General features: G+C 49.0%; 2 protein-coding genes across 2 annotated transcripts; one reads left to right on the top strand and one right to left on the bottom strand.

Annotated features, from left to right (window-relative positions):
• Positions 1-3,364: 3,364 nt before the first annotated feature.
• Positions 3,365-3,937, top strand: TMEM217 (transmembrane protein 217). The gene has a single exon (XM_030562767.1). The coding sequence runs from the start codon at positions 3,365-3,367 to the stop codon at positions 3,935-3,937; it is 573 nt and encodes a 190-aa protein (XP_030418627.1).
• A 3,237-nt stretch (positions 3,938-7,174) lies between these two features.
• PIM1 (Pim-1 proto-oncogene, serine/threonine kinase) lies at positions 7,175-13,149 on the bottom strand. Its single transcript, XM_030561238.1, has 6 exons — positions 12,845-13,149; positions 12,364-12,470; positions 12,087-12,137; positions 11,568-11,934; positions 9,346-9,522; positions 7,175-8,613 (listed from the first exon to the last, which is right to left on the bottom strand). The coding sequence occupies exons 1-6, from the start codon at positions 12,924-12,926 to the stop codon at positions 8,456-8,458; spliced, it is 942 nt and encodes a 313-aa protein (XP_030417098.1). The 5' UTR covers positions 12,927-13,149; the 3' UTR covers positions 7,175-8,455.
• Positions 13,150-13,357: the final 208 nt, after the last annotated feature.

Here is a 13,357-nt window from a genome sequence, read left to right as displayed (position 1 = left end):
TAGCAGCCCCCTAAAAGGCTCCCTGAGGTGAATAGCAACCTTTGTCAAACAGCAACTTTGTTCAAGTTTGTCTGGGCCTCAGTTCCTCACTGGTGACCTGGGGCTAATTGTACTGTTCCTCTCTCCCACTCATTGCTGCTCCATCTATTGAGATTGTCAGCTCTCTGGGAGAGAGGTTGTCTATTGTGCTTATATATGTACAGCACCTAGCCCCACATACACAACACAAATAATAATAATAATAAAGTCCACGCAAACAGACTCACACAACCCTGATCTGAGTTGGGGCCTGTAGGCACTCTCATTAATGTACCCTCTGGTCTGGAGATCACAGGGGATGGCGCTCTTTGGCAGAAGGGTTGCAATAACACACATTAATTAATAGATTTCCATTGACTTGGGTCTCTTTGGAATCCATATACACCAACCTAGGATGGCCTCCAAATGTATTTATTTTTTAAAGAGTAGAGAGGGGGGAATGGGAATTGATCAAACCTGACTTTGATATACATTCTTTTTTAAAGTTGCAATAAAAGCCACTTGTATGTGGCTGTTAACAAGTACTCTGCAGGATTGGCCATCCAAACCTTGCAGCTTCCCGTTAAGACACAGAGGCAGAAAGTGAAACTGACAAGGCTAGTTCCACTCTCCCAGCTGGAAACATATGCAGTGGTACAGAGTTATTGCGATTTAAAAAAAAATTCATCTGAATTTTTTCATGCTTTCAGGTTATTTTAAGTATGGATTGCTTATTATGGTATGATGTGCTGCACAGAACATGTAGAAAGTTCTAGCATGCCCAGCCCCAAATGTTCAAAAGTCACGGCTCAGGCCCCAACAATTATGAGATTGGCTTAAAAATCATGTTTTTTTTTAATTAATAAACATGGGTTCTTTGTCTTGCCTTTAGGGGGCACTTGGGTAATGTTTTCTGGATTTTCTCCACAACCATGAGGGCTAGAAATGTTTTTTTTTAAACAGAAGTTGACATTCTCACCAGTTCACTTGCCTCCAGGAGCTGGGGCTTTAAGAAAAAACACCAAATGTTGCAAGTATCACGATAAAATGATGGGAGTTGACAATGCTGCCGCTCTTGCCCTAATGAACCTACAATCTAAGGCCCTGATCCTGAAAATACTTGAGCAGGTACACAACTTCGCATTTGTTTAAGAGTTTGTGTGATGGGGACCTGAATTCTTTTTGGATTCTTTTAAGGGAGGAAGCCAAACAGAGTCACACCCCATCCTAAAGTATAAGATCCAGGGCTGGTAGTAATGCATCCCTGTCCCATATGGAGTCAGAGATCTCTTCATTGCCTGAACAGGCCAAGGAAGTACTACTGATTTTTTGGCCCTGGACACAAGTCCTCTCCTAGGCCCTTGTCCTGGGTACTGGTCTCCAGCAGGGGGAAGCAGCCACCTTTTGCTGGCTCTAGGCAGGTGGATAGTTTGGTTTCTGCCAATATCTGGGCCAGGTGCCTTCTGTTTGGCCATAGTTTCTAACTGTTAGATTAGCCCATTGTTACCTTTTGTTTTTTGTTTGTTTGCATCTTCCTCTGAAGCATCCGGCACCGGCCGCTGTTGGAGAAAGGCTCCTGGACTAGATGGACCTTGGTTCTGATTCCATCTGGAAATTCCTATGTTCCCTTTGCTTTATAAGTTCCTGGTGAGCTGAGTAGTTGGAGGAGTTATTCCTTTAGCAAAGCAGGGTCCCCATGGGAAGAGCACATGGTCTCTCAGCCATTAGTGGCTAAGATCAGTGGCATTGTAGGTAGGCATCACTTCCAGACAGTGCAAAGATATTGCAGCCAATCCATCCACCAGGTCCCCTCCCTTTTCTCTCTCAGCAGGAGGTAAGTTAGCCCTGACCTGCTCACTGAGTCTAACCTTTGAGAGGCTGGAAATGCCTCCTGTTGGTGGGCATGAAAGATGGAGATGAAATATAAAGGGCTACTTCCAGATGTCGCCATTCAAAGAAACTTCTCTTGACACTGATGGGAGTTGGCTTGACTAAAGCTCCAGGCTTTGGCCCTTTGAGTTCAGTGGGAATTGCTGGCAGCCATAGCCTAGAAATCTGGCCAGAGCACCACAATGGGAGCTGCTGAGCACTGAGCTAATTTGGTCAACCTGCCCCAGATTGCAAGTCCTGTTGGGCTCTTGTGAATCTGGCCCTGAGCTCTTTGGAAAACGTGGTCTGCAGATTTCCAGGACAGCTGTGGGCGCTCACTCACCCTGAGGAGTCAGCCTGCAGGCTTGGCATTGCACCTTTTCTCTTAATTTATTTTATTTTGCAATGCTTTGTTTAAAACAAAGTTCTGGGCCAGTATAGAGCTAGCTCAAGGGGCCTGCAATCTATAGCTGAGTGGTCACACTGCAGCAAACACTTGATTCAACATATATTTGGTGATTTTAATGAAATAACAATAAAGACCTCACTCTAATCTAGCACTTTTCATCTTTAGTTCTCAAAGCGCTTGACGAAGCACAGTATCATTATCCCCATTTCTCAGGTGGGGAAACTGAGGCGCAGAGAGGGATGTGACTTGCCCAAGATCACCCAGCAAGACAGTGGTAGAGGTGGGAATAGAACTCAAATCTCCTAAGTGCTCTATCCACCAGGTTGCACCGAGGACGCCAACAGCTGTGAGAGTGCTAGACTATGTTATTGAGATTAAAATAATGAGGAGGCCGATCCAAGGGTTTAGGCACCCTAATGTCATTAATTATTCGGTAAACACAATTCAATTTAATCGCACCACCATTAAAATCAGTTCCATGGGAACTCGAGCAATCAACCACCTGTCCCTTTCACTGTTTCTAAAAGGAGACTAGGGTGGCCCCCCTTTAAAGCTGGCAGGTCTCTCAGTTCAGGAGTTCTGGAGCATGGCCTGTCATTGATCAAGGGGGCTGGGAGCCCTTCTCTGCACTCGAGGGTTGGGGGAGGTGGAACATGGTGAAGAGTGCATAGGATCATGGGGGACATAACCAAGTTTTGGTTTAGTAGGGATCTTGGTGAGATGGGGTTACAGAGTGTGTGTGTGAGTGTGGCATGCAGTTACTGTGTGTGTGTGAGATGGGGTTACTGTGTATGTGTTTGTGTGTGTGTGAGAGAGAGAGAGAGAGAGAGAGAGAGGGTTAGTGTATGTATGTGTGCACACTGATCAACTCTCCTCCTTAGATGTTCCACATGATGACGTCCCCTGCAGACAATGTTTTAGCCTGATCCTTTTCTTTTCCAGCACAGGCTTGAGTTCACTGCTCTTCGTCCCTAACACAAGCCCCGCCGATGTCTCTCCTAGCTTACCTTTCTACTCTGTAACACTCCTTCAGTTTCCTTGGCCAGCGACGTTGCCTCTGGAGAAAACATGATGATCATCTTGTGCCCGGGGGGGTTCTGTGGCATGTCTCCCAAGGCTGGGGCCACTGTAGCTGCTGTTTACATGATCCTAGTGACCAACATGTACCTGATCTTCGAGGTTGGCCACTTGGAACGAGCAATGATGGACATGGCACAAATCAAGCCCTTCAACTTGACCAAAGTGGGGAAGATGCTACCGTATTGCTACTATACAACCATCACGCTGGCCGTCATGACCTACCCGGTGTGTGTCTTCCTCATCTACTCAGTCCACAAGCGGCTCTACATGGGCATGTTCGCCTATGTCACATGGATCATCTTCTATGATCTGGCTAATTGTCTCGTCGTGGCCCTGGCTTACCGGGTCTCCAAAGAAGCCTGGTTTTCCCTCAGCCCCCTAGAGTGGTTTGGGCTGGCCACCAGGATCCCCATGGATTGCTTCTGGCTTGCCTTCGTTGTCACGTATGCCCTGATGACTATTGAAAGCAAAAGGCAAGGAAGGATGTCGCTCGGGGCGAGGCGGATAGTGTCAGAACCGCCCAGGTTTAGGTTGGGCTCCACTGCTAGGAAAAGCGTGTGAGGGGAGGTATTGGAGCAATACATTGGGCCCTATTTTCGTAAATTTCCTACTGATGGAGATGGAAGACCATTACCTGTGTAATCTCCTTCCTCTGTTGTGTAATTCAGTGTTTCTCTTGCTGTTGCTGCATTTTCCAGGCTGTGAGTTCAAGTCCTGAATAAATACCCCAAAAGCCCATGATTTATATTTGTGTTTAAGGTTTTCCCCCTGGGTTTTATTTTGCATCAGGAAGCCAAAGGGCATGGGAGTCAGCAGAACTGGGTCTATCCACAGCTCTGCTACTGAGTGACCAAATGACCTTGAGCAAGTCATGTCATCTCCCTCTGCCTCAGTTTTCTCATCTGTAAAATGGAAAGATATTGCTGTATAGTATATATGTAAGGCCCTTGAAGCTTGAGGGATGAAAAGCCTGACATAAGGCCAGATTCTGAAAGATACTTAGGCATTGTGGGGCTCAGCGTTGCAACACCTAACTGATTTAGGAGCCTAGCTCTCATTTTCAAAATGGATTTAGGTGCTTGGGACAGCTGTAATTTATGATCAGGGTATCGTAAGAGCCCTGTAGCAGATGTTAGTGAGAGGATGCATTCAAGTAGACCATGGCGCAGATCTTTGGCATCCAGCCTAACTAAATCGTTGCGTGGTTGTCTTGTAAGAGTAAACAAATACAGCACCGCCCTACTGACGTAACTACAGCAACTCCTCTACATAGGACGTAGGCTGCCACAAAGCTATTTACTTCACTTCCCAGGAAGCCCTTGCTTTTGAGCAGCACCTCCTGTAGGATAGTATAGGAACTGAAGCTTTGCCCACAATGTGCAATTGCGCTGCTATAGCCAGGCAGAGTGAGGTTAGCGAACACAGGTGCAAGGCCAGACTGCGGGTGCACCTTGCTTTGCAGAATAGCCTCTCTAAAAAGCACAAGAACCTCTGGGGCTGCCAAAGTGGAGAATAGTGCCAAGAGGTTTTGTTGCATCTCTGTTGCCCATCAGAGCTCTTGACACTGTGTTGGGGACATTCCCCACCTAGCTGCCAAGATTTTGGAACAACTGAAGAAGAGACTGGCTTCCAGAAAATGCAGGCCAGAGCATGCTGGGGCAGGACTTGGCAATTATTACCTAATGCTGGCAGAAGCTCCAGCTATCCACCTAAGCTCAAGCTCATTCTACCCCCGGGGTCTAAGCTCATGTGGCTAACACTAGCCTCCACCAGTACCAAGATGTCCACACTGCTATTTTCTAGGGTGCTCCCAGCTGCAGCGTAAACATACCCATTTAGGTGCCATTGACTTCCCAGGGCTTCAGCACGTTTAAATGTTTTTCTGAACCAGGCTCTTAGATGGATTTAACTCTCAACCTCAGTGAGAGTTATGCCTACCTGACAAAGGGCCGAATTAGGCTCTGTTCTCTCCTTGGTACTTTGTGCCATTTGGATGTCATGGCTCCCTGACAGCATTTCCCTCCTACTGAGCTGGCCTGGCTGGGAAATAGACATAAGCTGCAGCAGGAAGCATAGTGACTATCAAGGCATCGGTCGCTGTGGGGCTTGACACTCTGATCTTACTTGGCCTTTCTGTGGTGAGGTTTCTAAGAAGTGGAGTAGCAGTTGAGCAGTGTTTACGGGAAGGAGGGAGAGCCTGCACTCAGCGGAGAGCACTTTGCTTTGATACTGTAACTGCGCCCGGCTAAATTTCACTCACTGTGAGACTCATTTGCTGCTATAAACGTGTGAGATGGACTCTCTCGAAATAAGGAGCTATAAAGTTTGTTTTGGTCTAGCACAAGAGCCTGCGGTTGAACGAAAACCACAGAGCTAAGTAGTCCCCAGCCTTTGAAGACGTGGAGCTGAGCTTTCCTGTTCAGCCCACCTACAAAGAGAAATTAACTCACTAACACCTTTCCTCAAAGGGACCTGCAAGGGCTGTACAGAGGGGCTCTTTATGGATGGGGAAACTGAGTTATAGAGCAGCAAATGACTTGGCACAGGGTACACAGCAAGGAAGTTGCAGTGCAGGAATAGAACTCCTATATCCTGCTGCTCATGCTAGTACTCCAGATCCATACCTAGAAATCTCTAGGCAACTCCAGCGCTTCCTTGGTGGCAGGCACCTTGCTGGAGATTAGCAGCAGCAAATGGGTAGTGCACCGAGAGGGTAAAATATTTCCCCAGGAGGCTACAACCAACAGGGTTTTAAAAAGAAATGCACTGTGCAAACAATGCTTGCAGTCATTGCTCCATCTTTTAACATTACACAGCCCCACACTTGAACCAACAGCCTAGGTTTTAGACAACGCCATGAATATTACAGCTAGGTGGAGCATGCTGTTCCATTCAACCCGCAGGCAGACACCCTGAAACGTAAGTTAAAGAATAGATCCTAGCTCCACCAGCGGAGTTTTAAAGTTTGCCTCTTGGTATGAACAGTAACTTGTGCAGTACTGAATCGAACAGCAGTCGCATGCAACATGTGGGAGCTTTAGTTTAACGAGAGGAAGCCCAGCATGTTTGTGCTGAAGAGTGTGAAAAACGACCGAGTTCTCCTAACCTGGACGCCAACAGCCCCCCTGACTCTGGGCCAATCACAGCCTGGCTGCTGATGGTAATAGTACTTAACAAATCAGACATCCGTAATAGGCAATTTTTAACAATCCCTTCACAGATGTGAAGCATTACTGCCTCCAGAGCCTGCCACACAGGATTGATGTTACTGAAACACACTGTGCCCTGGCATTGATGGTCAGCATCCAATGTACCATGTGCATGGGTAACATACTGCATCATCAATACAGCGCTGATCTTTACTGCTTTATTCACATATCACTAGGCATGAATGGAAACAGTATGTAGATATTTTGTGCCTCGGCCATACACATTTGATCTCACAATTCAGTGAAGAGGGCTGCCAGAGATGGCCAGAACCAGGACACTGGACATGGACAGTGCACAAGTTCAGATTCAACACTAACAGCTGACGCCTTTAACGGGTTGAACCAAAACGCTGTGAGTGACACAGCTTTGAGGATATGTGAATGCAAGCTTTGTGGTTTTGGCTGCTATCTCTAGCTGTAGTGCAGGCTGTAGCTTACTCATCTCCTGCTCTGAGAATCGCATGCGTTAGTGGTGCTCTGGGCGTTCCGATCACGTTATGAAGGGTCCTGAGTTTCGACAGCACCGCTTCTCTGCCCTGTGAAACTGGCAGTTTTACTCCACCCGAAAGAGAAGAGGTCTCAGGTTAAATCAAGTGATTCATTTTTATTTAAAACTGCATGTATAAAAAAAATAGGATTTCTGAATTCCCCTGTACAATATTAACTATTAACAAAAGCAGCAGACTACACACTGATTACATATACAGGCTTGACAGTGTTGAAGTCCAGGGTACCTTCCCCGACAGCTCGGCAAAACCAGTGCTATATACACATGCGCACGTGATGTCCCCCTCCAGCCCAGACAAATACCCGTGGAAATGCCTTTAAAACAACTGAACACACGCGTGCAAGAGGAACACTGGCAGCCAGAACTATTTACAGACAGCTGGGAGGCGGTCGGCCACTCCACACAGTGGTGAGACATTAACAGAGCATTCTAAGAAGGGAGTGCAGTCGGGGGGGAGGGGGGGAACCCCAGTTGGAAACCAGCTCAGCAGCTATGGAAGCCAGGCATGGGCTCTGAACCCACGATTCATAAATAAATAAATAAGTTATCCTACAGGTTAGGACATTTTCCTTAAAAAACAAACAAACAAACAAAACAAACAAAACAATAACCCAACCCCCTGAAAATAAGTTAAAACAAAAGAGTAAAAATGTTACCATTATAAACTACAATCCTCTGTACACCAAGCTTCGCTCCTGTATAATTCTGTACACATTTACAGCTCTATTGGGTTGCATTGTTTGTGCATTTGTGAGGACGCCTTGGCTTCTGAGGCTCAAAGCAAAGAGCTGAGGAAGGAAAGGTCCCACTAACAGCATACCTCGGAAACAACTAGCCAGGGTGCATTGGTTTCACCCGCGGCTGCTTCTCACCTGTTCCTTAAGAAGGGGAATATAAAATAAACCCAGGTGAATCTTGGAGAAGCAGAGGTGTAGGAAGATTCAAGTATTTCCCCCAGCACAGCCCAGATCACAACTGAAGGCACTCAGAACACGGTGACACAGTGAATAAGACAGCTATTCAAATCTGTACCTTCCCTCCCCCTCCAAAGCCAGTTTCCCCAAGAAAAATGTTCTTGCTAATTCTCTGGTCCTCACTCAGTTCATATTCCAGGACTCAGCAGGTCAGGGACACTCATAGATGTGCCCATAAGACATCAAAAAAGTCTACTGGCAAGACATCAAGTAAGGCAGGACCTAACGAGTTCAAGACCAGTCCACCTGAGATGGATGGTAACCTCCAGCCTCTCAGAAGATTCTCCAGTTAGCTGAGCTCTGGAATGAGATATGAATGTTCCCATGTAACAGGCAGAGAGTCACTGGTGAGAGTTTTCTTTTTACACCCAATGGATGAGAGGAGCTGCTATTTGCCAGACTCCTGAATTAGACTGTGCAGGTGGATCTCTGCTGTTTTCTGTGGCAAGAGGACATCTTGCATCCAAGAATGATTTAGAAGATCTTCAAAGGATGGCCTGTCGGAGGGCCTCAAGGCCAGACACCATTTAATGAGGTGCTGGCACTCTGGGGAGAGAAAACAAGCAGTTAGTGAGAATGCGCTGCCGAGTAATGTCTGTGAAGCCTACAAGCCTCCCTATTTTAGCATCTGCAAGTTTGCTTTGGGATCTGCCTTTCTTGCTTCACAGGACAGATTACCATGGCTGTGGCTAGGTGTGGTTTCTGAGTTACCCTAGTACGTGGGTGAACCAGCTCCCATCTTTGGAAGGAGACTCCGAAAATACACAAGGGACCAAATTTGCAATGCAAGTCCATGAGCAGCCCATCCTCCCCTGCCACTCATACCCAGGTTAAGAGCAAAAAAAAATCAACTGTCTCTTCCCCAGTGAAATGATTAAACCTGAGAGCTACTTGGTTGGTTCGATATATTTTGTCCTTTCCACTTTCTGTAAGACTGCTTCAGCAGCCAGCTGCAGTAGCCACATTAAAGACCCCAGCAAGTGGCAGGAGAGTGAAGTGCTGAAGTGAACTGCCACAGTGAGCTCTGAAGCAGCTGTCTAAGGCAGAGAAGACAGCGGGGTCCCCAGCACTTTGCTAGGATTCAATAACATTAAACATCTCATTGAGTTTACGACAAGAAGGGACCACTGGATCACAGAATCATGCCTTGCACGTCTCACTGTTTGCATGAAATGATGGCAATGCACTTCTATGGCATCATATTATCGCTTTGTCAGTGTGGCATTCAGGCTAAGCAGCTGTTTGCCCAACTCTAACACAACAAAGTAGAGTACTCACCTGGAGAGACCCTCTGTCGGAAGTAGACCTGGCCCCTAATAATCTCCTCATCGTGTTCAAAGGGGATATCCCCACAGACCATGTCATACAGCAGGACCCCCAGAGACCAGACTGCTGCCGACCTGCCGTGATACCGGTGATAGCGGATCCACTCTGGGGGGCTGTACACTCTGGTCCCTGTAGAGAAGATTAGAGGATCATTGGTTAGGAGAAATATTTCATCTTTTACTCTAAGTAGAGGAAATCAGAGCAACCAGTTATTAATTATTTTTTTCAGGTGTTATCAGGATGGTTTTTAAGAGACCAAGTTAGGAACTTCAGCCTAAAATTTAGGCTGCAATATCTTAATATTAACTTTCAGCCCAGTTTGATTGGGATTTAAACCCCCAGTAGTTTCAGCAATTGCAGTGTTGCGCTAGGGCACAGACTACAAGTGAAGCAGAACGAAATGGAGTGCAAATAAACATGTCTTCCAGCTGCAATACAAGCCACAATAAGGAACAGGTTTCTTAAGGCCACTGTTATCCTGACTTTATCTGTCAATGTAACCATTTCTCACTGAGGTAAAGAGAGAGGCAGCTTGCAGATGATTCAGCCCATGATGCCCCAGTGCAGATGGAGCATTTGGGGAGGGGCTGAGGCCTTGTCTACTGCACTACAAGGAGCCCTGACAACCTTATAATTCTTTCTACATAAAAGGGTTTCCTTGCTTAACCCAAAGAAGGGCAGGTACCTTGACGAGTTTATTCCTTTTTTTGGCACTAACTACTGTTGAGTCAGCCAGGTATAAAGCCAGCCTACTCCAAAGCTGTGGACAAAGGTTTGTTGTATAACATCAAGGGAGTTAGTACAATTGTGCGTGTGATAATTGTGCTTGGAACTCGGATTCCACCCTGCTTCTGGCCTCTGCAGATGCTTACGCCCTTTGCCTTTGTTGTATTTGATCTCTTCCCTTCTGGCAGGAAGAGGAGACTGAGGTCAGAGCTCAGGCTGGTTCCTGGCCACGTGACTGTTGTTTACAAACTTTGAGTTGTAAAAAATAACTTGATGTCCACCAGGGGGCACCACTAGCTTGAGGAATTGTGCAGAAGAGAAGGTGGCTGGGAGGGGCAAATCCGTCATCAGCCGTTAAATTAAAAACAAAAAATGCAGCCCGGCAGAAGCAAAACAAACCCCCAACAACAAACAGTGATTTTTTTTTTTTTTGAAAGTCAACGGCCTACCCTGAATAAGCCTTTCCCGGTCAGGAAGAATGCTTGCCGTCAGAAGCACAAGGCAGCTCTGGGCATTTGTCCCCCACGCAGATCCCTGCACCCCCGCTTCAAGGTCAAACCCTCCTCCCTGGGTCTGGAGCTCCCCCCTCCCCAAAGATTTGACTCAGGTGCCTTTGGACAGCAAAGAAAGGGAGCCAGCTGTAAGCAGATCTTCCGCAGATCCTATTTCACAACATTCATCTCGTGACAAAACGCAACTTTCCAATGAAATGAATAATTTAGCGAGATGGCGGAGACAGCAGCTTCTCTTCTTGATCCACTCCCCACACTGATGTCCATCCATCCTCACAGAAAGAAACTGTACAAGAGCCCTCTTCTTTATCCTTGGGGTGCGGGGGGACATCCCCTCCTCCTGCATTCTAGCTGCTAGATTAGGTTAGGATCCAGCATCTAAGCAGCCATGGCTGCAGACAGGTTTAACTCAATCTTTCCCCATCTAGGAGGTGAGGCAGATCCTGTTTGCACCACCCTGGGAGGGTGGAATACCAGCCAGATCCCTGCTGAAATGCTACAAATATGATAGAGCTAGAGAAAACCAACCCATTGGAACCGGAGTCTAACTTTCTTCTCTCGTTGGTAACAGGGACTCCAAAGATTGATGCTTGTGAGTTCACACCCAATATCTGCCAAGTGCCCCCCGCCACTCCCTATGTGACACGGGCAGCTACCACCAGTGCCTGCGGTTAACACCCAACAAAAGGGCAAACATTTGTGAAAATGCTTTTTGGATACAAGGCAGGGAAGAAAACCCCAAAGGTATTAAAGCTGCAGATCACACAACAGTATATTTAGTAAATGACAATGGCAGGAGGAGGAAGGAACAAAACATTCCCTGGCTGGGAAGTTACTGATCGTTCACAGGCAGGGAACAACCCATTTCAGAGAGGAATTTCCCTGGCTTCCCTCCCTACGCAGATAAAATAGAAGGGGATGGAAATAGACACTCACCATCAAAATCAGTGTACACTGTGTCCTTGAGTAATGCCCCAGACCCAAAATCTATCAGTTTCAGTTCCCCGCTGTTCAGATCAATCAGGATGTTCTCGTCTTTGATATCCCGGTGCAATACCCCACAGCTATGACAGTGCCGAACCGCCTCCAGAACCTGGCGGAAAAAGCTGCGGGCCAGCTCCTCAGGGAGAGCACCCCGCTCTGTGATGAAGTCAAACAGGTCCTGCACAGGATCCGGTCGCTCCAAAACCAAGACGAAGCTGTCCGGTCTCTCAAACCAGTCCAAGAGCCGAATGACCCCCCGGAAGCCCGAGCCCACTTTCTTCAGGAGCAAGATCTCCATGGGCACTCTGCTCCCGCCAGGCTGCACAGAGACAGAACGGAGATCTCCATCAGAGGCAGGCACATCGACCCACAACGTCAAGAGCTACCTGCGACACCGGCTGCAACCTTAACTACAGAGCCATGACCATGCAATGCAGAGCCACAGCAGCTATTCCTGTCCCAGACACTTACCAGCTCCCCCCAGTCAGAAATCCGGTCCCGGGCCACGTGCTTGATGGCTACCTAGAACACAAACAGAACCAGACAGGCAATCAGAATTAGGTCAGGGAACCCCGAAAGAGGGGAGGCAAGCAAGGGACCAAAGAAAGGGATGCAAGATGGTGGTTATGCCAGGGCAAAGCAAAGGAGATGTAACTGGGTAAGAGACGCAAAGGTGGAGATCTATAAAGCAGCGTGCATGGGGAGCGGGCTGCAGGGGTGGGGGGGTCACTGTCCAGGCTCTACTCACCGGGGCGCCGTCCGACAGGCGGGTGCCCGAGTAGACAGAACCAAATCCACCACTGCCCAGCAGTGGGCCCACCTGGTACAGCTTCTCCAGGGGCTCCTTGTCCTTCCCTGCAGACAGAGGCACAGACACCGGGATCAGACCAGCTGTGTCCTCAAAAGACCCAGCCAACCCTCCAAACCGGAGCAGCCCCACATCCGTCCTCAGAACGACCTCCCTCCCCGAACTGGGCCAGACTCGCATCCCTCCCCGGACCAAACTGGATCAGACCCCCATCCCTTCTCAGACCGAACCCCCTAAACCGAACCAGACCCATATCCCTCCCCGAACCGGATCAGACTCCGCTCTGAACCTACCCCTCTCGAACCGAACCTCCCCACTGCCCAGCAGCCCAGGGCTCCTCCCGAACCGCCTCCGGACCGCTCCGGGGCACCCCACTCCAGAGCCACCCCCTGCTATCGATCCGAACCGAACCGGGTCTCACCTGGCTGTAGCTTGGCCGGGTGCAGCTCCCCGCCGGACCCGGAGCACAGGTGGGCCAGCGAGTTGATCTTGGAGAGCAGCATCCCCGCCCCGTCCCCTTGCTCCAGGGCCGGGACCGGGACCGGGACCGCCCGAACCGAACCGGGCGCCAGTGGCTCAGCTCGCAGCCCCACCGGGTCGGAACCAAGGGGGTGGGGTCCGGGCTGGTGCGGGAGGGGCGGAGGCCGGGGGAAAGGGGGGGGACGCCAATGGGAGCAGAGCCGACGAGGCTGCTCCACTCGGTGCCGGGCTCCCGTGTGGCGCCGGCTCCCCCAGCTCCCGCCGCCAGTAGTAATGGGAGGGAGGGAGCCGGGGCAGGGGCGGGCCGGGGACAGCCGGGGGCGGGGCTTCGGCCCGGGGCCGCCCCGCCCCCAAACGCGGCCGCAGCCAATCATCCGCGGGGCCCGTCCTGCCCCTCCCGTCAGAAGAGAACAGGCAGACTAAAGACGTGGCGGGAAGGAAAAGGCGCCAAGAG

This window comes from Gopherus evgoodei, chromosome 4 (assembly GCF_007399415.2).
Source record: "Gopherus evgoodei ecotype Sinaloan lineage chromosome 4, rGopEvg1_v1.p, whole genome shotgun sequence".
Taxonomy (NCBI): domain Eukaryota; kingdom Metazoa; phylum Chordata; order Testudines; family Testudinidae; genus Gopherus; species Gopherus evgoodei.
Note: the sequence above shows the minus strand (reverse complement) of the source record. Positions and strands in the feature narration are given on the sequence as shown.

Coding starts and splice junctions, on each gene's coding strand:
- TMEM217 (XM_030562767.1), top strand. CDS start 3,365: ATGATGATCATCTTGTGCCCGGGGGGGTTCTGTGGCATGTCTCCCAAG.
- PIM1 (XM_030561238.1), bottom strand. CDS start 12,926: ATGCTGCTCTCCAAGATCAACTCGCTGGCCCACCTGTGCTCCGGGTCC. Junction 12,471..12,844: donor CCCGGCCAAGCTACAGCCAG/GTGAGACCCGGT, acceptor CTCTGTCTGCAG/GGAAGGACAAGGAGCCCCTG. Junction 9,523..11,567: donor AGTGTACACTGATTTTGATG/GTGAGTGTCTAT, acceptor TCTTCTCTACAG/GGACCAGAGTGTACAGCCCC.